The sequence below is a fragment of the Pongo pygmaeus genome, chromosome 15, assembly GCF_028885625.2.
Source record: "Pongo pygmaeus isolate AG05252 chromosome 15, NHGRI_mPonPyg2-v2.0_pri, whole genome shotgun sequence".
Classification (NCBI taxonomy): Eukaryota; Metazoa; Chordata; class Mammalia; order Primates; family Hominidae; genus Pongo; species Pongo pygmaeus.
Window position 1 is genome coordinate 69,978,248 of NC_072388.2, and position 21,749 is coordinate 69,999,996.

At 36.8% G+C, this 21,749-nt stretch overlaps 1 protein-coding gene across 12 annotated transcripts in view; it reads left to right on the top strand.

Annotated features, from left to right (window-relative positions):
• The window catches only part of PCNX1 (pecanex 1), a 205,555-nt gene that overhangs the window by 137,548 nt on the left and 46,258 nt on the right, over positions 1 to 21,749 (top strand). For all 12 annotated transcript variants that reach the window (XM_054447422.2, XM_054447430.2, XM_063651749.1 and 9 more), the window contains 4 exons: positions 108 to 216; positions 1,324 to 1,453; positions 4,959 to 5,017; positions 6,966 to 7,181. In XM_054447422.2, coding sequence (XP_054303397.1) covers positions 108 to 216; positions 1,324 to 1,453; positions 4,959 to 5,017; positions 6,966 to 7,181 — 514 coding nt within the window. The remainder of the gene's footprint in view (positions 1 to 107; positions 217 to 1,323; positions 1,454 to 4,958; positions 5,018 to 6,965; positions 7,182 to 21,749) is intronic.

Here is a 21,749-nt window from a genome sequence, read left to right on the forward strand (position 1 = left end):
AGGAGAACACAGTTCTCCTAATACATTTTACAGGTTTTTCATTTTCTAATTCAAATATCTGATAAGTTTTTTTTTTTTTACTGACAGCTATTCTTTTCCTCCTGCAGCTTTGGGAACTCCTTTATAAATTGCAGTTTGTGTATACCTATATTGCCCCGTGGCAGATCACATGGGGTTCTGCTTTCCATGCTTTTGCTCAGCCTTTTGCAGTGCCTCGTATCCTTCTAATTAAAGTTTAATAAGAATGGACAGTCATGTCCTCGATAAGAATGTTGGTTTATAGGCATGACCTTTCACAAGCATAAGTTTACTGTGTAATGAATTATCCAAAATTCATAATCTTGGCTGGGCGCAGTGGCTCACGCCTGTAATCCCAGTACTCTGGGAGGCCGAGGCGGGCGGATCACCTGAGGTTGGGAGTTTGAGACCAGCCTGACCAACATGGACAAACTCCGTCTCCGCTGAAAATACTAAACGAGCCGGGTGTGGTGGCACATGCCTGTAATCCCAGCTGCCTGGGAGGCTGAGGCAGCAGAATCTCTTGAACCCAGGAGGTAGAGGTTGCAGTGAGCCGAGATTGCGCCATTGCACTCCAGCCTGGGCAACAAGAGGGAAACTCTGTCTCAAAAAAAAAAAAAAAAAACTATAACCTTTTATATCCACACCTGTATTGTTGATTGTTTAACTTGTGTTAACATCTGTGGCCCACAGATCATCTGAACATAAGAAAACTATGCAGGTTTTGTAAGAAAGTAATGCTGATTTAAAATCTTACATTTGCATATGTGAATATTAAAGTCCAGGAATCTTTAATACATACAAGAAATGTTTAGCATTATTTTTTAATAAATGAAGGTACAAAACATTTTTTCATAATGTGATTATGAAATTGATAGAATTAAACTTCTGTAAAAAATTTTCTACTCCCACCATTTCTTAGAAGTATTTTCTAAATAATAGTAAGGGTTAGTAACCACATTGATATGGAAAGACAGACATGGTATCTGCAAGTTTTAGTTTTACCCTTGTGGAAAATTGAACTCTAACATCTCTTCCCAAGATTAATATATGAATTTTACCAAATACATATTAGCAAATACTGATTTGGCTCCTTTGAAAGCAGCATACCAGGTTGTACTTTCTGTATGTCTTTCCGTTGGTGACCCCTTAATGACTGCCCAGTGATACCTTCTTTTGTATTCTTCTGGTGAGCCTCAGTTCTCTAACTGAGGTAATCTAAATGTGTCTGCTAGGTTTTTGCGAGGGTTTTTTTGGCATCTGTGCTCAGATGAATGTCAGTGTCCTTAACTAGTTTTCCCATAGATTCAGCCATGCTGTTTATTCAGGCTGCTGTCTCGGCCTTCTTCTCTACTCCACTGAACCCCTTTCTGGGAAGTGCAATATTCATCACTTCATATGTCCGACCTGTGAAATTCTGGGAGAGAGACTATAAGTGAGTAAAGTAAAACACTTGAAAAACAAAATTTTTATCTTTCCTACTGGGAAAAACTATTGACAGCATTATTATTAGAATTTATGGTTCATAATTTATTGTGTTGAAATATTTATTTTCGCTAAAACTTTATAAATAGTCTTAAAATTTGAAAAGTATATAAAAGAAAAGGCCAGAGGAAATTAGTTTTTATTTTTCTTTCTTTTCTTTTTTTTTTTTTTTTTTTAAACAGGGTCTCATTCTGTTGCCCAGGCTAGAGTGCAGTGGTGCATCTCTGCTCACTGCAACCTCCATCTCCTGGGGGCTCAAGTGATCCTCCTGCCTCAGCCTCCCGAATAGCGAGGACTACAGTCTTGAGCCACCACGTCAGTTAATTTTGGTATTTTTTGTAGAGACGGAGTTTGACCGTGTTGCCTATACTGCTCTCAAACTCCTGAGCTCAAGTGACCCACTCACTTCAGCCTCCCAAAGTGTTAGTATTACAGGCGTGAGCCACTGTGCTCAGCCATTTTTTCCTACTTAAAAGATATTTTTAAACATTGTTCTGATTGAATATATTCATGTTTATGTTTTTTCTTTCAGTAATATTAGAATTATTTCACATTAATAATACTCTGCAACTTTATGCTATATAATATCATTATAACAGTCATAATGAGTTATAGTTTTCTTAGAAATACCTGGCTATTTCTAAAGCTAAATTTTTATAGGTTATTTCTGCTATTTTTAGAAGATAAGTTTTTAATGACCATCTTTGTGCATGAAGTATTTTCTCCATTTAGGCTTAGTTCCTTGGGCTAGCTACTTAATCTAAAGCTTAGTAACTATCCTTGTATGTAATCTCTCCAAATTTCATTTTATTTCAGAAAGCATTCCTAAAAGGGAATGCTTTTAGGAGTTATGAGTTATGGCGCATAAACATTTTTAAGGCTTTTAATATAAACACATTGGTTTAGAAAGAGCTTGTACTAATTTATAATTCTACTGACCATCTCCATGACTGCCTTTCTCTCTATACTTTCACAAATTGGCATATTTAATAGATGAAAATTGTAATCTCACCTTTTAAACAGTGGGCTAGTTTGTAGGTTTGAAACTTTTACTCTGGTCCTTCATCTAAAACCACACATGATATTTCCCATTTTGGTGAATTTTGGTGTTATTTATTATTATTCCTCTGGATCAATTAGCCCAAAGTAATGTTCAGTGGCTGCAGTTCTTAACTTTTTGGATTTAGAACCCCTTTATACTCTTTTTTTTTCTTTTTTCTTTTCTTTTCTTTTTCTTTTTTTGAGACAGAGTTTTGCCCTTGTCATCCAGGCTGGAGTGCAATGGCACAATCTCGACTCACTGCAACCTCCGCCTCCTGGAGTGCAATGGCGCCATCTTGACTCACTGCAACCTCCGCCTCCCAGGTTCAAGCAATTCTCCTGCCTCAGCCTCCCGAGTAGCTGGGATTACAGGCGCCCACCAGCACGCCTGGCTATTTTTTGTATTTTTAGTAGAGATGGAGTTTCACCATGTTGACCAGGCTGGTCTTGAACTTCTGAGCTCAGGTGATCCACCCGCTTTGGCCTCCCAAAGTGCTGGGATTACAGGCGTGAGCCACTGTGCCCGGCCTTATGGTCTTAAAAATTACTGGAAACACCAGAGTTTTAAAAATATGGATTTTATCTACTAATATTTACTAGAGTGGAAAGAAAAACTAAAAAATTTCAAATGTTTACTTATTAACTAATTTAAAAATAACAATGTCATATCTATTGTATATTAGCGTAAATAACATTTTAAAGTTAAGAATAACTATATTTCCATTCCCCCAAAAAATTAGTGAGAAGAGTGGCATTGTTATATAGTTTTGCAAATCTCTTAATATCTGGCTTATTAAAAGACAGCTGGATTCTTGTATCTACCTATACATTCAGTCAGCTGCAGTATATTGTTTTGATTGAAGTATCTGAAAAAAAAAATTCACCTTCACTCGCCATGTTGGCCAGGCTGGTCTCGAACTCCTGATCTGAAGTGATTCGCCTGCCTTGGCCTCCCAAAGTGCTGGGATTACAGGCGTGAGCCACCTTGCCCAGGCAAAAAAGAAGTATTCTAATAGCCTTTTAAGACAATCATGGATATTTTTCTTTGATCTTTCACTGAAACCCAAGAAATGGGAGCTTCTTAAAAGCTACTTGCAATATGGAATCTAAAACCATATCTGTGAACTTGTGGAACTATATTACATCAAAATCCACTCATCTGTCTTATACACTGAATGGATCTTTTACCCATGCATAATTTTGTGACATTTTGTGTCAGTCATTTGGAAAATACTACTTCACTGAGTAATGTAGATTTTCTAAATGTTGATACATTTTATTATGTAGTGATTTTTAAAATATGTTCATTGGTATCACCACCAATCGGAAAGAAATTTTAATTATTGGGAAGCTGTCAAGCTTGTGGTAGATAGGAGTTTCCCAAATTTTAATTTTAATTTGAAAATTTGGATTTTTATTATTGTCAACAAGTATTGCTGGTTGTTTTCCTTGAAATAATAGGCTCACTTTCTTTATTTTTGGGAAATATCTGTTAAATGACCACATCTAAATAATCTCATAATTTTTCCATCAGTGTTAAGTAAAAATGGTGTTCCAAGAAAAAAACACAGCTAGTTCAGCTTGCAGTTCAAGCAGTTGCACAAATACTTTCCCTCCTGACAGCCATTGTACTTCAGAAGGCAGCAGAAGTGCTTCGTATGTATTTTCTCATTTTGCCATGCAGAGTATTAAAAAGGCCTTTACTGTGAGTTGAGATTTAATAAGGTTAATACTTTTTACTGCTTCATTAGGGACTTTTTTTGTGAAACTTGGATTTTTTGTTTTCTTTATTGTGCAAGTGTGGCGGCGAAGGGTAGAACAGTTTGGTGCTGCTGCCTTGATTCATGCCCAGGCACCGCAGTCTTACCCACCATTGCTTTAGTACCACCAGTGCAGTTGTCAACACAATGTAAAAAGCAAATAACAGCTCAGTGTTACTTTGAAAATAGTTTTCATCTGGAAAACTGCCTGAAAGAGCCTTAGGTTCTATGGACCACATTTTGGGAACTACTGTTCCAAAGAACATTGCATCACTGAGCATTAATAGATACACCTTCCTTTGGCAAAGAATGTTCTAACCTCTTTGAATTTTTAAGAACCATATACAGTATACATTTTTTTCATCCTGGTCAGCTTTTTTCTCACAGTGCATGCCTAGATGTCTTTCCATACACTGTACAATAAAAAAAAATCTGCTATGTTCATGTGTGGTGAAGGGGGGAGAATTTTTTTTTAATTCCCGAAAGTGTGCTAACAAGGCATTTTATCATTATACTAATCACAGATTTTTTCCAGAGATTTTCATAAAGTGGTAACCTTTATTTTATACATTTCCTATAGTTTCTCCCTCAGTCTAAATTGTTAAATATTTTTTAGTGTAAAGAAAGTTACTAAAAATGTTTTATTTTCTTTAGCACAAAACGAGTGGATCATTCAAATACCAGATTGGCTTCCCAGCTTGATAGAAATCCAGGTAATAGCTCTATTTGTGAATAAGGAGGCAAGTCTAAGGATTTGTTTAATATATATATATGTTTATATTCACTCTTAACTTGTTGGGAATCCTCTATGAATCCCAAATATTCACTTTTAAAAACTAAATATTATTTGTTTTACTTTAGCAAAATATATATAAATTACAGTATCTACAGTTTATATACCCATCTTTTTATAAAATGCATCTTAAGAATGCTTATAAGAATGAAAAATTCCATTCAAAGATTGTTCTTACATAGCTTAAAATGTAGGAAAACGGTTAAAATAAAACTGGTCAGATGTTTTGAAGGGTCTGCAGTCAGACTGACACATTTTATTAGTATGTTTCCTTCCACCCTTCCCTCAATGTTTAGGTCAATATTAATTTAATTTGATTCAGTTTATTGTTTACAGAGATGTCATCAAGTGGGAGCATATAGCCAGTCAGGATAGAGCTTCAGTGGGTGACACCTTGCTGGTGTTACCATTATCTAAAGTCTGGTTCTCAGTTTTGTCATTTGGGAAACATCATTTTATTGGCCCACCCAGTGGTAATCTGTCACAGAGAATCAGAGATCAGCATATCAACCAGAACCTCAGTGTATTAATTTACTAAAATAAATATTACTCCCAAATACATTGGAATATTTGTATCCATTTGACTCATAAATTCCCTCAAATCTGATTAATTCTTAGTGATAAAATTGGACTAAGGAGAACTAGTTATTTGATACTAATGACCATCATCATCATGTTCTGGTAGAGAAAATAAGCATTTCAGCTCTAGTATGTGCTTGTAAAGGGCTAGATTTCTCATGCTGATGATGCCATCCTGCATAACCAAAGGCCATGCCCTGAATCAGTAAATACATTTTTGTGTTATGCTGACATAGAATTGATACAGCCATTTTGTTGACATTAGAATTTGGAGTTTCCCTTTCATTATTTTATTCAATTAGACTGGGTTTAAAATGATTATTAAGCTCTGAATATTTTACCGTTCTCCAATACTATACTTGAGGCATGCATTTACAGATTGTTGCTTTGCATGAGTTGCTTCTAGAGATGGTCATATAATTTATTAAGTGATGTTTATTTTAATGTTTTTCTTTCTTTTTCTTTTTTCTTTTTTTTTGGAGACGGAGTCTCTCTCTGTCACCCAGGCTGCAGTGCAGTGGCCCAGTCATGGCTCACTGCAACCTCCACCTCCCAAGTTCAAGCGATTCTGCCTTCTCAGCCTCCCATGTAGCTGGGATTACAGGCGTGCACTATGATGCCCAGCTAATTTTTGTATTTTTAGTAGTGACAGAGTTTCGCCATATTGGCCAGGTTAGTCTCCTGGCCTGAAGTGATCTGCCCACCTCAGCCTCCCAAAGTGCTGAGATTCCAGGCATGAGCCACCATGCCCAGCCTATCTTAATGTCTTTTTTTAAGGTTCTCTGTTGCTATATACAGTTTATTTCTGCTTAATATTAGCCATCTCAATATGGCTAAAATTGACTAACCAACTTCTTTTTGATTCTCTTATTTGTTCAAATCTTGTATTATTTTATCTACTTCCTTTACTAAATAGTCTTTTTGTTCTTCTGAATTCTTTTATTTTTCTCATTTCTCTTGCATGGTTTTAATTATAAAGCATATTTTATTGAATAATTACGAACTGTTGAAGAGGTCGAAAAGTCCTTAGATTGCTTCAAATCAAATTCTCACATTTTGTGAATGAGAACCATAGATTCCGGGAGGTTATGTGACTTCTAAATCTAAATTCAGAAACTTTTTCCATTTTCCTGTTTTACTTTTATAGAGAATCTGTAAGGGTATGAATGTTATTTTCCTTGTCAAATAAATATAACCCCGTACTAGAAGTTTTTAATATTTTTAACAATCTTGTTTGTCAAGAGGACTTAAGGTTAAATTTAACTGTTTTTTTAAATCCCTTTTTATAGGATCAGATGACAACAATCTGAATTCCATCTTTTATGAGCATTTAACTAGATCCCTACAACACAGCCTCTGTGGTGATTTGCTACTAGGACGGTGGGGAAACTACAGTACAGGGGACTGTTTCATCCTTGCCTCTGACTATCTCAATGCATTAGTACACCTTATAGAGATAGGCAATGGTCTGGTCACTTTTCAGCTGCGGGGACTTGAATTCAGAGGTAAGACATTCATTCACCTTTTATTTCTGTAGCATACTCCTGTGGCACCTTAGTTTTACATGTTTCTATCTCAAACCAGAAGTTGTCATAGAATTAGATATTTGGGATTGTGGAATGAGAAAAGTTGTTAAAGAGTAAGTATTAGATCTGTTCACCCCACATTCCATATTCCAAGAAGAGTCGTTTGCAGTATGGCTTTATATGTAAAGGTAGTAGCATTAGTGTATAATTGATTTGTTTTCCTAGATATGTTGAATTTCTGTTGTTCTGTGCTTGGTCTCTTGCTGGTCCCTTTTGTGACCAGTTGCATAAATTTGTTAGGTGGCTTAGCAGCATGGAATGCTGAATTTTTGTGTGAGGCAGAGTAGTTAACTGACTTACGTATTTGTATAAACACCATGCCTTTGTCTTCCAACAATTTTTTTAATTGAGGTGAAATTCACATAAAATAAAATTAATATTTAGAGCGAAGAAATCACGGGAGCGTTTAGTACATTCACAGTGTTGGGCAGCCACCACCTCTGTCTCATTCCAAAGCATGTTCATCACTCCAAAATAAAACTGTGTACCCATTAAGTAGTTACTGGCCATTCTCCTTTCCATCAGCCCTCTACAATTTTATGTACTGATAAAGTTATTTCTTTACAGAAAATCATGCATTCAGAAACATCAACTTTATGTTATCAATTCCTGTAAAACTGAATAACATGTAAGCACAAGTAGAAACTGGTTTCATAGGATGCTTCAAGTCCTGTTACTGAATATCTTTCCAGTCTAGGAAACATTTTGACTTGAGTTTTCAGAGAGTTTTTCATCTATTCTAAGTGCTTTGGAGTAGTTTAAGTCTGGAATAGAAATAAGAAAGCATTTGACTAGAAAGAGAAGGAAGTCAGATCTATAACCCCATAGCTTTATTTTCATCCTGGTGTTGCGTTAAGAAGGCTTGCACGTTAGCTATGGAGTGTCTATGTTAGTGGAGCAAATACTAGTCTAGAAGTTACATTGTTCGCTAGAAATAAATCTTTAGCTATGCAGCACTCAATGGAGTAAATGTTGATGTTTACTTGTGATCTGTTTATAATCCATTGATATTCTCTTGTCCTTCAAAATATCTTATTCTTGTCTTATGAATATTTGTTTCTGCCTCTCCATCAGGAGCCTAGGACCTTAACTCCATCTCTTCCAGAGTCTTAACCCCAGGCTGTTCAATCCTAATCCAACTAGGCTCATCCAAAAGTTAGCATACCCTTACCACCATTCCTACTACTGCTGTGACTTTTAGCTTCCTTTTTAAGTTGTGGCACCTGAAGACTTCATCCTTGTTTTTTAATTTTAATTTAATTTTTTAAAATAAATGTGCATGGGAGGCTGTTTTATCTAACATTTCTACATAAGTGAAATGAAAGGGGGGGTTCTTCTTACCATCTGCTCACTCCATCATATTGATCAGTAGTTCTCCAAATCAGAAAAGTTATCCAGATTTTTGTTCTCTGGTATTGAGTAGGTTCAGATAAACTTTTGGATAAATCTTTTGCTATCTAAATGCTAATTATTTGCCAATCAAAACTCAAATTTGAAAATACAGCAACCCTTACTCTTTGAACTCCTATAGATTTGGGTAACAAGGGATACCTATAATTCTTAACTCAGACATTAGCATTTTTTTTTAAGAGACAGGGGTCTCGCTCTGTCACCCAGGCTGGAGTGCAGTGGCGTGATCACAGCTCACTGCATCCTCAAACTCCTGGGCTCAAGGGATCCTCTTGCCTCAGCCTCCTGAGTAGTTGGGACTACAGGTGCACACCACCATTCCTGGCTAATTTTTTTTAAATTTTTACTTTTGTATAGATGGGAGTCTCACCAGCTTGCCAAGGCTGGTCTTGAACTCCTGAGCTCAAGCGACCCTCCAGCCTTGACCTCCCAAAGTGCTGAGATTGTAGGTGCGAGCCACCACACCCAGCCGGGATTTTTTTAAAGACACATTTGATTATGGCATTCCCATGCTTACAATTTTTCAGTGACTTCTCATTGCATTTAACATAGAATTCAAATGCCCAAACACATCCTATAGTACCCTGTGATCTGGCCTCTGCCAGTTTCTCCATCCTCACTTTACAGCACTATCCACACTCACTGTAGCCACACTGGCCTTCTTGCAGTTTCTTAGATGTGCTAAATTCTTTACTAAGGACTCTTTATTGCCCTTCATTTTGCCAGAAAGTACCAGCCATCTCTCTTCCTCCCCTAATCCTCCATCTGGCGAATTCCTTTGCCTGAATGTCCCTTTCTCAGAGAAGCCTTCTCTAGCCACCTATCCCACGTGATTATCTCACTTTACCATGTTTTTATCGTTAGATTCTTACACAGTCATGGACTGCAGCAGTGGACTGCACGTATCACAATGGTCCCTTAAGATTATAATGGAACTGAAAAATTCCTGTTAGTGACATCGTAGCCATTCTGTCCTATCACAAAGCATTACTTGTGTTTATGGTGATGCTGGTATAAACAAAACTATGCTACTGGTCATATAAAAATCTAGCACATACAATTATGTACAGTACATAGTACTAGATAATGATAATAAACAACTCTGCTTTTATTATACTATACTTTTTATGGTTAGAATGTACTCCTTGTAGTTAGAAAAAAAAAGTTTACTTTAGAACAGTATGTCTTGTTATGCTAGTGGCAGACTCATACATCTCACATTTACTGTGTCTCTTGATTGCATCATTTTCTCTGTGTTTGATTTGATCTTGTGTCATTTTGTTTTATGGCCCCTATGTGTGCAAAATTCACAACTATTGTTGCCAGGAAGAGGCCACGTGGAGTAGATTGACCAGGAAGCTAAATTAAAAGTGGTTAAGGACTATGAAGGTGGCAAATTAGCAATGGTTGTTGTCAGGTAATTATGTCCCATTCCACCATAGCTGTGATCTTGAAGAACAAGAACAAAGTGACAGAAGCCATTAAAGGATCTGCTTCATTGAAAACAAAAAGATGAACAAAAATTTGAAAAGGGCCTAAATCATACATGGAGAAACTACTGAAGACCAGACACAGAAGCATATTATACCTCTCAGCATCACGACAATCACAGACAAAACAAAAAGTTTGTTTGCGATATTGAAAGAAAAGATTGAACACAACTACAGTGTTGAATTTTCTGCTAGCTCTGCGTGATTTTATTCAAGAATTGTTATTTATTGCATAATGTGAAAGCTGGTGAGTGGTGAGTCTGTAAATGCTGATGTGAAAGCAGTTGAAGAATTTTTGGAACTCTAGATAAGCTGATTGTGAGGAAAATTACTTCACAGGGCAAATCTTCAGTGTAAATGAAAGCTTGCTATTCTGAAAACAGATACTGGAAAGGACTTTCCATCCATAAAGAGGCCAAGTCAATGCCAGGTTTCAAGTCATTAAGGACAGGATAACAGTCTTGCATGGGAGAAATGTTGCAGGTTACAAATGGAAGCCCTTCGTGATCTGGCCCAGTGAGAACCCCAGGGCCTTCAAGCTTATCACTAAGCACACACTGCCAGTGTATTGCAGGAGCAATCAGAAGTCTTGAATGACCCAGCTTTTCTTCCAAGATGCCCTCCTGAATTGCTCTGCCAGCACAATGGAGAAGTACTGTTTGGAGAATAACACACCATTCAAGATTGTGCTTATTGTTGATAATGCTCCACACATCCTCCTTTTATTGGTGATCTTTATCCCAGTATCAAAGTGGTATTTCTGCCTCCAAACACCCACTTCTCTGATCCAACCAATGGATTAAGAAGTTATCTCAGCTTTTCAGACCTACTACCTGAGAAGGACATTTACCCAGGCTATTTCTGCAACTGAAAAGACACTGATGCAATTCTGGAAGGATTACGTCTATAACTGCATCAAGAACCTTGCTTAGGGTGATGTCATCAATGTGGGTATGAATGGCATCTGGAAGAAGACACTCAAGAGGTTCATCTGTGACTTCAAAGGATTTGCCAAGGATGAAGAGATTGCAAAAATCAACATGGCTGTGGTTGGAGATGGCAAACAACTTTAACCATGATGTGGACAAGGATGACATTGATGACCGCCTAGAGGTGGTTCCTGAGGAACTGACTAATGAGGGGTTGCTGGAACTGGAACAGGAACGCATAGCTGAAGAACAGGCGAGAGAAAGGGAAACAGCTAGAGAAGAAAAAGAAGAAACCCCAAGAAAATTCACAGTGAAGGGTTTTAGCAGAAGCTTTTGCAGACCTCAACAAGCTCCTTAAAAAGTTTGAAAACATGGACCATAACACCAAAAGGTTTTCATTAATAGAGAGGAATGTTCTTGCTGCATTATCTGCATACAAGCAAATCTATGATGAATGAAAGAAACAAACCAAGCAAACTATTGTGGACATAATTTTTCAAAGAGTGATACCTCCTCAAGAAGAGCCTCAGGCAGGTCCTTCAGGAGGTACCCAGAGGAAGTCATTGTTGTCATAGGAGACGGCAGCTCCATGTGTGTCATTGCTTCTGAAGGCCTCCCAGTGGGATAAGATGTGGAGGTGGAAGCCAGTGATATTGATGATCCTGAGCCTGTGTAGGCCTTGGCTAATGTGTGTGTTTGTGTCTTAGTTTTTAACAAAAAAGTTGAAAAAGTAAAAAAATTTTAAATTTAAAGAATTTTTTAAACAAAAAAGTTTAAAAATTAAAAAAATTTTAAAAACGCTTACAGAATAAGGATACAAGGAAGAAATATTTTTATGCAGCTATACAATATGTGTTTTAAGCTAAGCGTGATTACAAGAGTCAAAAAGTTTTAAAAAATTAAAAGTTTATAAAGTAAAAAAGTTACAGTAAGCTTAGGTAAATTTATTATTGGAGAAAATAATTTAATTAATTTCATGTAGCCTAAGGTATAGTGTTTATAAAGTCTACAGTAGTGTACAGTAACACCCTAGGCTTTCACACTCACTCACTACTGACTCAGTGACTCACCCAGAGCAACTTCCAGTCCTGCAAACTCCATTTGTGGCAAGTGCCCTATATAGATATACCATTTTTTATCTTTTTGCCATATTTTTACTGTACCATTTCTGTGTTTAGATGTGTTCAGATACACAGATACCTACCATTGTATTACCATTAGTGACATTATTCAGTACTATAACATGCTGTACAGGTGTGTTTAACCTAGGAGCAATAGGCTATATTATATAGCCAAAATGTGTAGCAGGCTGTACCATCTAGGTTTGTGTAAGTACATTCTATGATGTTGCACAACAAAATTTCTTAACAGCGCATGTCACAGAATGTATCCCCATAGTTATGCAACATGTGACTGTGTTGATTGTTTAAAGTTTATTTTTTCTCTAGCCAAAGGGTTGGCATATTTTTTCTGTTAGGAACCAGACTAAATATTTTAGGGTTTGAGAGCCATACACATTCTCTGTTGCATATTCTTCTTTGTTGTTTTTTCTTTCTTTTAAATGACCCCTTAAAAATATCAAAACCATTCTAAGCTTGGATTTGGCCCAGGGCTGAAGTTGATGAATCTTTGTTTTAGAATATAGGCAGATTCTCAAGGGCAGGAATCACATGTGCTTCATTTTTCATTATGTACCCAGTACCTATCACACACAGCAATTAGTATATAATACGTATTTTGTTAGTTTCGTAGACTGATTAAATAATGTAAGTGTATAGCCTTTTCTTCTTTCTGTTCATTCCAGAGCTCTCATGAGGGATGAGTGTACTCTTGCTCTCACATGTTGATGTGATCTTTGGTTACATCCTTTTCTTTATAGTGTGATCCCCTGTCTCACCTACCCCTCTGCCAAATATTAATCAAAAGTGTCATTACTTTCCCAGGCAGATATTTGGATCTGCTGAGCATTTTATCTGCTTTCTGAGACAGACTCCATTCAGCCAATTTATTATTTTTAAATTTTATTTGTCTATCCTGGATGCTTACTTTTAAGTAATATTGAAACAAGTTTCTTGATCAGTTTTTATAGCTCTTAGTTAAACCCATTCATATTTCTCATTTCCATTTTTATTTTACAGATACTCTAGATTCTTTTCATGTAAACTTTATGTGAAAAATTCAGGTTATCAGTCATTTTTTGTCTGTATCAGAATTTTCTGATTACACCTTCTTTCATGTTAATTTTTTACTGATAAGTGTAAACTGTATCAGGTACAGTTTTACAAGTCAAACTTTACACATCAACAGTATGTTCGGCTGACTGGATTCCTTTCTATTTTTACTCAGGTTAGTTTAAACATGTCTTATTTTCATGATTGTTTGTTTTATTTAGTTTTATCAGTAATATTCACTATGAAGTGGCTGGAAGACTTAGGTAATCCAGGGAACAATTGGTAATAGTTCCTCATAGAATCCCTATTAATTAATATTAATAATTGAAAATAGAATATTTCTTAGTAATACATTTTGCTCAGAAAAAATTCTTTTTTCAATTATTAATATTCCTATACTTATTGACTTCATTTTCTGAGCAAAATATATTAGTAGGGCATATTGGGTGGAAATAGTCGTGGGATTAGAATGGTAGAGTAAAAACATTCTGCTTTAATTCAGGTATCCCATTCTCCTTATTCTGTTGCTGTGAACAAGGACCTCAGTTGGGTAAATGTCCAAACTTTTACATTTCCTCTTGGCCACATATTATTTCTGTCCACCACTAACAGTGATCTGCACAAAATACAGCTCTTGTGTTATTTCCTAATTTAAAAATCTTTGATAAACTTCCCGGAAAGAAAGAAAAACGAAGTAATAACACATAAAACCTAAGAAATAGTCTCAACTTCATGTCACAATTTTCTTTTAATATACTTTAAGTTCTGGGGTACATGTGCAAAACATGCAGTTTTGTTATATAGGTATACACATGCCATGGAGGCTTGCTGCACCCATTAACTAGTGATCTACATTAGGTATTTCTCCTAATGCTATTGCTCCCCTGGCCCCTATCCCTGGACAGGCCTGGGTGTGTGATGTTCCCCTCCCTGTGTCCATGTGTTCTCACTGTACAGCTCACACTTACGAGTGAGAACATGTGGTGTTTGGTTTTCTGTTCTTCTGTTAGTTTGCTGAGAATGATGGTTTCCAGCTCCGTCCATGTCCCTGCAAAGGCCATGAACTCATCCTTTTTTATGGCTGCATAGTATTCCATGGTGTATATATGCCACATTTTCTTTATCCAGTCTATCACTGATGGGCATTTGTGTTGGCTCCAAGTCTTTGCTATTGTTAACAGTGCCACAATAAACATACGTGTGCATGTGTCTTTATAGTAGAATGACTTATAATCCTTTGGGTATATACCCATTAATGAGATTGCTGGGTCAAATGGTTTTTCTAGTTCTAGATTCTTGAGGAATCGCCATATTGTCTTCCACAGTGGTTGAACTAATTTACACTCCCACCAACAGTGTAAAAGCATTCCGATTTCTTCACATCCTCTCCAGCATCTGTTGTTTCCTGATTTTTTAATGATCGCCATTCTAACTGGCTTGAGATGGTATCTCATTGTGGTTTTGATTTGCATTTCTTTAATGACCATTGATGATGAGCTTTTCTTCATATGTTTTTTGGCCACATAAATGTCTTCTTTTGAGAAGTGTCTGTTCATATCCTTTGCCCATTTTTTGATGGGGTTGTTTGTTTTTTTCTTGTAGATTTGTTTAAGTTATTTGTAGATTCTGGATATTAACCCTTTGTCAGATGATTAGATTGCAAAAATGTTGTCTCATTCTGTAGGTTGCCTGTTCACTCTAATGATAGTTTCTTTTGCTGTACAGAAGCTCTTTAGTTTAATTAGATCCCATTTGTCAATTTTGGCTTTTGTTGCCATTGCTTTTGGCGTTTTAGTTGTGAAGTCTGCCCATGCCTATGTCTTGAATGGTATTGTCTAGGTTTTCTTCTAGCGTTTTTATGGTTTTAGGTCTTATGTTTACATCTTGAGTTAATTTTTGTATAAGGTGTAAGGAAGGGGTCCCATTACAGTTTTCTGCATATGGCTAGCTAGTTTTCCCAACACCATTTATTAAATAGGGAGTCCTTTCCCCATTGCTTGTTTTTGTCAGGTTTGTCAAAGATCAGATGGTTGTAGATGTGTGGCGTTATTTCTGAGGCCTCTGTTCTGTTCCATCGATCTATATATCTGTTTTGGTACCAGTACCATGCTGTTTTGGTTACTGTAGCCTTGTAGTAGAGTTTGAAGTCAGGTAGCATGATGCCTCCAGCTTTGTTCTTTTTGCTTAGGATTGTCTTGGCTATGTGGACTCTTTTTTGGTTCCATATGAAATTTAAAGTAGTTTTTTCTAATTCTGTGAAGAAAGTCAGTGGTAGCTTGGTGGGGATAGCATTGAATCTATAAATTATTTTGGGCAGTATGGCCATTTTCACAATATTGATTCTTCCTATCCATGAGCATGGAATGTTTTTCCATTTGTTTATGTCCTCTCTTATTTCTTTGAGCAGTGGTTTGTAGTTCTTCTTGACGAGGTCCTTCACATCCCTTCTAAGTTGTATTCCTAGGTATTTTATTCTCTTTGTAGCACTTGTGAATGGGAGTTCACTCATGATTTGAATCTCTGTTGGTTATGGTATATATGAATGCTTGTGATTTTTGCACATTGATTTGTATCCTGATACTTTGCTGAAGTTGCTTATCAGCTTAAGGAGATTTTGGGCTGAGACAGTGGGGTTTTCTAAATATACAATCATGTCATCTGCAAACAGAAACAATTTGACTTCCTCTCTTCCTATTTGAATACCGTTTATTTCTTTCTCTTGGCTGATTGCCCTGTCCAGAACGTCCAATACTATGTTGAATATGAGTGGTGAGAGAGGGCATGTTTGTCTTGTGCCAGTTTTCAAAGGGAATGCTTCCAGTTTTTGTCCATTCAGTATGATATTAGCTGTGGGTTTGTCATAAATAGCTCTTATTATTTTGAGATAGGTTCCATCAATATCTAGTTTATGGAGAGTTTTTAGCATGAAGGGCTGTTTAATTTTATTGAAGGCCTTTTCTGCATCTATTGAGATAATCATGTGGTTTTTGTCATTGGTTCTGTTTATGTGATGGATTACGTTTATTGATTTGCGTATGTTGAACCAGCCTTGCATCCCAGTGATGAAGCCAACTTGATCGTGGTGAATAAGCTTTTGGATGTGCTGCTGGATTTGGTTTGCCAGTATTTTATTGAGGATTTTCTAATCAATGTTCATCAGGTATATTGGCCTGAAATTTTCTTTTTTTGTTATGTCTCTGCCAGGTTTTGGTATTAGGATGATGCTGGCCTCATAAAATGAGTTAGTGAGGAGTCCCTCTTTTTTTGTTGTTTGGAATAGTTTCAGAAGGAATGGTACCAACTCCTCTTTATACCTCTGGTAGAATTCGGCTGTGAATCTCTCCGGTCCTGGACTCTTTTTGGTTGGTAGGCTATTAATTACTGCCTCAATTTCAGAACTTGTTCTTGATCTATTCAGGGATTCAACTTCTTCCTGGTTTATATGTGGGAGGGTATTTGTGTCCAGAAATTTATCCATTTTTTTTCTAGACTTTCTAGTTTATTTGCATAAAGGTGTTTATAGTATTCTCTGATGGTACTTTGTATTTCTGCGGGATCAGTGGTGATATCCCCTTTATCATTTTTTGTGTCCATTTGATTCTGCTCTCTTTTCTTCATTTGTCTGACTATTGTTCTATCTATTTTGTTGATCTTTTCAAAAAAACCAGCTTCTGGCTTCATTGATTTTTTTGAAGGGTTTTTTGTGTCTCTATCTCCTTCAGTTCTGCTCTCATCTTAGTTATTTCTTGTCTTCTGCTACCTTTTGAATTTGTTTGCTCTTGCTTCTCTAGTTCTTTTAATTGCGATGTTAGGGTGTTGCTTTTAGATCTTCCCTGCTTTCTCTTGTGGGCACTTAGTGCTATAAATTTCTCTCTAAACATTGCCTTAGCTGTGTCCCAGAGATTCTGGTACGTTGTGTCTTTGTTCTTACTGGTTTCAAAGCACTTATTTCTGTCTTCATTTCGCTATATATATCCAGTAGTCATTATAGTAGTCATTCAGGAGCTGGTTGTTCAGTTTCACAATTAAAAAAAAAAAAAGACTTTAGAAGTTTCTTCTAGAAATTTCTAATTCGTTGTAGCACATGGAGAAAAAAGCTATATTTCTCCAGGCTTTTAAAAAACTAATGTAATACTGATATCAAAATGCGACTAAGTGGGTCAGACACAGTGGCTCACGCCTGTAATCCCAACACTTTGGGAGGCTGAGGCGGGTGGATCACCTGAGGTTTGGAGTTCGAGACCAGCCTGACCAACATGGCGAAACCCGGTCTCTACTAAAAATACAAAAAAAAATTAGCCAGGCATGGTGGTGGGCACCTGTAATCCCAACTATTCAGGAGGCTGAGGCAGGAGAATCGCTTGAACCCAGGAGGTGGAGGGTGCAGTGAGCAAAGTTTGCGCCACTGCACTCCAGCTTGGGTGACAGAGCGAGACTCCATCTCAAAAAATATATATATGTGTATATATATGTATGTATATGTATGTATCTGTGTACGTATATATGTATTTGTATGTATATGTATATATGTATGTATATGTATATATATGTATACATACATATACTGTGTGAATCCGTCCAGTCCTGGACTCTTTTTGGTTGGTAGGCTTTTTAGGTTTCTATGTACGTGTGTGTGTGTGTGTGTGTGTGTGTGTGTGTGTGTATGTATATAAAAATATATATACATATATTTTTGCATCTATAGTCACAAGCAAAATTATAGTTATTTTTTATGTGAACATATACATATATGCATTTTATATACATTATATATTATATAATATATACTTATATACATACATATATGTATATATACACATACGTACATATATGTATGTATACATTTTGTATACATGTATATAAGTTCACATAAAAAATAACTATAGTTTAATTTTGCTTGTGACTATAGATGCAATTGCAAAGTAAGCAGAAACTAGCAGTCCTTTTTTATAAGTGCCTATATTAGTCTGTTCTCACACTGCTGATAAACACATACTCGAGACTAGGTAATTTATAAAGAAAAAGAGATTTAATGGACTTACAGTTCCACATGGCTGGGGGGGCCTCCCAGTCATGGCAGAAGGTGAAAGGCATATCTTACATGGCAGCAGGCAAGACAGAATAAGAGCCAAGCAAAAGGGGAAACACCTTATAAAACCATCAGATCTCTTGAGACTTACTACCACGAGAACAGTATGTGGGAACTGCCCCCCATGATTCAGCTATCTCCCACCAGATCCCTCTCACAATTATGGAATCATGGTAGCTACAATTCAAGATGAGATTTGGGTGGGGACACAGCCAAACCATATCAGTATCTCTAAAAAAATTGAACCATTTTTCATTTTTAAAGTCAATTTAAATATTAGCAAATTAATTGAATTCTATTTTAAAAGGTCACTGCAGTAAAACATGATCCTCTCAAAAGATGTCAGAAAACATTTGATTAAATTTCATTTCTATTATTGGTTTAAAAGACACTTTATAATATTGCGTATGTTCTTATTATGTTGAAAAACATGTATATGTATTACTGGCATACCTTGGAGATATTGCATGTTGGGTTCAGACCACTGCAGTAAAGTAAGTATCGCAGTAAAGCAAGTCACACAAATTGCTTGGTTTTCCACTGCATATAAAAGTTATGTTTACATTATATGGTAGTGTATTAAATGTGCAATAGCATTATGGCTAAAGAAAGAATGTACTACATATCTTAATTTTTAAAATTTACTGCTAAAAAATGCTAAGGATGATCTGAGCCTTCAGTGAGTTGTAATCTTTTTGCTGATGGAGGGTCTTGCCTCGATGTTGATGGCTGCTAACTGGTCAGGTTGGTGATTGCTGAAGGTTGGGGCAGCTTTGGTAAGATCTTAAAATCAGACAACAATGAAGTTTGCTACATTTATTGATTCTTTGTTTCGTGAAGGATTCCTCTGTAGCATGCGATGCTGTTTAATAGCATTTACCCATAGTATGATTTCTTTCAAAATTGGAGTCAGTGCTCTCAAACTTTGCTATTGCTTTATTAATCAAGTTTATGTAATACTATAAATCCTTTGTTGTCATTTTAACCAAGGCTCACAACATCTTCACTTAGGAGTCAATTTCTTCTCAAGAAACTGCTTTCTTAACCATAAGAAACAACGCTTCATCTCTTTACGTTTTATCAGGATATTATAGCAATTCTACCACATCCTTCAGATTTCACTTCTAATTCTGCTTCTCTTGCTATTCCTGCCATATCTGCAATTACTTCCACCACTGAAGTCTTGAAACCCCACAAAGTCATCCATGAATCAACTTATTTCAAATTCCTATTAGTGTTGACATTTTGACCTCCTCCCATGAATCATGAATGTCCTTACTGGCATCTAAAATGGTGAATCCTTTCCAGGAAGTTGTCAGTTTACTTTGCCCAGAGTCATCAGAGGAATCCCTCTGTGGCAGCTATAGCCTTACCAGATTTATTTCCTAAGTAATAAGACTTGACAGTTGCAATTATTTCTTGATGTACAGACTGCAGAATGGATGTTGTGTTAGCAGGCAACACTGATGTCCTTGTACATTTCCATCAGAGTTCTTGGGTGATCAGGTGCATTGTCAATGAGTAGTAATATTTGGAAAGGAGTCCTTTTTTTGGAGCAGAAGGTCTCAACAGTAGGCTTATAATATCCAGTAAACCATGCTGTAAACAGATGTGCTGTCATCCAGTCTTTGTTATTCCATTTATAGTGTACAGTTAGAGGAAATTTAGCATAATTCTTAAAGGTTCTAGCATTTTTGGAATGGTAAATGAGCATTTCACCTTAAACTTAGCAGCTGCGTTAGACCCTATCAAAGAGAGTCAGCCTGTCCTTTGAAGATGTGAAGCCAGGCATTGACTCCTCTCTAGCTGTGAAAGTCCCAGATGGCATCTTCTTCCCGTGTAAGGATGTTTAGTCTATTTTGAAAATCCGTTGTAGTAGTGTAGCCACCTTCATCAATGATCTTAGCTAGATCTTCTGGATAACTTGCTGCAGCTTTAACGTCAGCACTTGCAGCTTCACCTTGCAGTTTTATGTTATGAAGACAGCTTCTTTCCTTAAACCTCATGACCCAATCTCTACTAGCTTCCAACTTTTCTTCTGCAGCTTGCTTGCTTCTCAGCCTTCATAGAATTGTAGAGAGTTAGAGCTTTGCTCTGGATTAGGCTTTGGCTTAAGGGAATGTTATAGTTGGTTTGATCTTCTCTCCAGACCACTCAAACGTTCTCCATATCAGCAATAAGGCTTTTTTGCTTTCTTATCTTTTGTTCACTGAAGTAGCACTTTTAATTTTCTTCAAGAATGTTTCCTTTGCATTCACAACTTGGCTATTTGGTGCATGAGGCCTAACTTTTGGCCCATCCTGGTGATATGGTTTGGATTTGTGTCCCTGCCCAAATCTCATGTTGAATTGTAATACCCAGTGTTGGAGGAGGGTTTGGTGGGGCGTGATTAGATCGTGGGGGTGGATTTTCCCCTTGCTGTTCTCGTGATAGTGAGTCCTCATGTGATCTGGTTGTTTAAAAGTGTGTAGCACCACACCCTTAACACTATTCCTTCTGCTCCAGCATGTAAAACGTGCCTGCTTCCCCTTCACCTTACACCGTGATTATGTTTCCTGAGGCCTACCCAGCCACACTTCCTGTACAGTCTGCAGAACTGTGAGCCAATTAAACCTCTTTTCTTTACAAATTACCCTGTCTCAGGTAGTTCTTTATAGCAACACGAGAATGGACTAATGCATTTGGCTTTTGACATGCCTTCCTTACTAAGCTTCCTTATTTGTAGCATTTGATTTGAAGTGAGACATGCAACTGTTTCTTTCACTTAAACACTTAGAGGCCATTGTAGTGTTATAAATTGCCCAAATTTCAATATTGCTATGTCTTAGGGAATAGGAAGGCCTGAAGAGGAAGAGATGGAGGAATGGCTGGTTAGTGGAGCAGTCAGAGTTCATACACCATTTGTCAATTTAAGTTTGCCGTCTTATATGGGCATAACTTGTGGTACTCCAAAGTACTTAGAACACTAACATTAAAGATCACTGATCACAAATCACCATTATACATACAACAAAATGTTTGAAATATTGAGAGAATTACCAAAATGTGATCCAGAAACAGGAAGTGAGCACATGCTGTTGGAAAAGTGGTACCAATAGATTTGCTTGACACGAGGTTGTCAAAAACCTTCAATTTGTAGATATCACAGTGCCTTCAAAGAGCAGTAAAGCAAAGTACAATAAAACAAGGTATGCCTGTATATTTTTAGGGAGTATCATATAAAATGGTCACCCACAGCATGTATTCCTATCAGTGTCAGGTTCAAGTTAAGGGTTTTTCTTGTCAACCCTATGTAACATTATTATGGAAGTGTTGGTGACAGTTATTAAACAATAAAATGAAATAATGGAATTATTGAGGGCTATAGAGTGCTAAACAGCACAGCTCCTTAGCTTGGC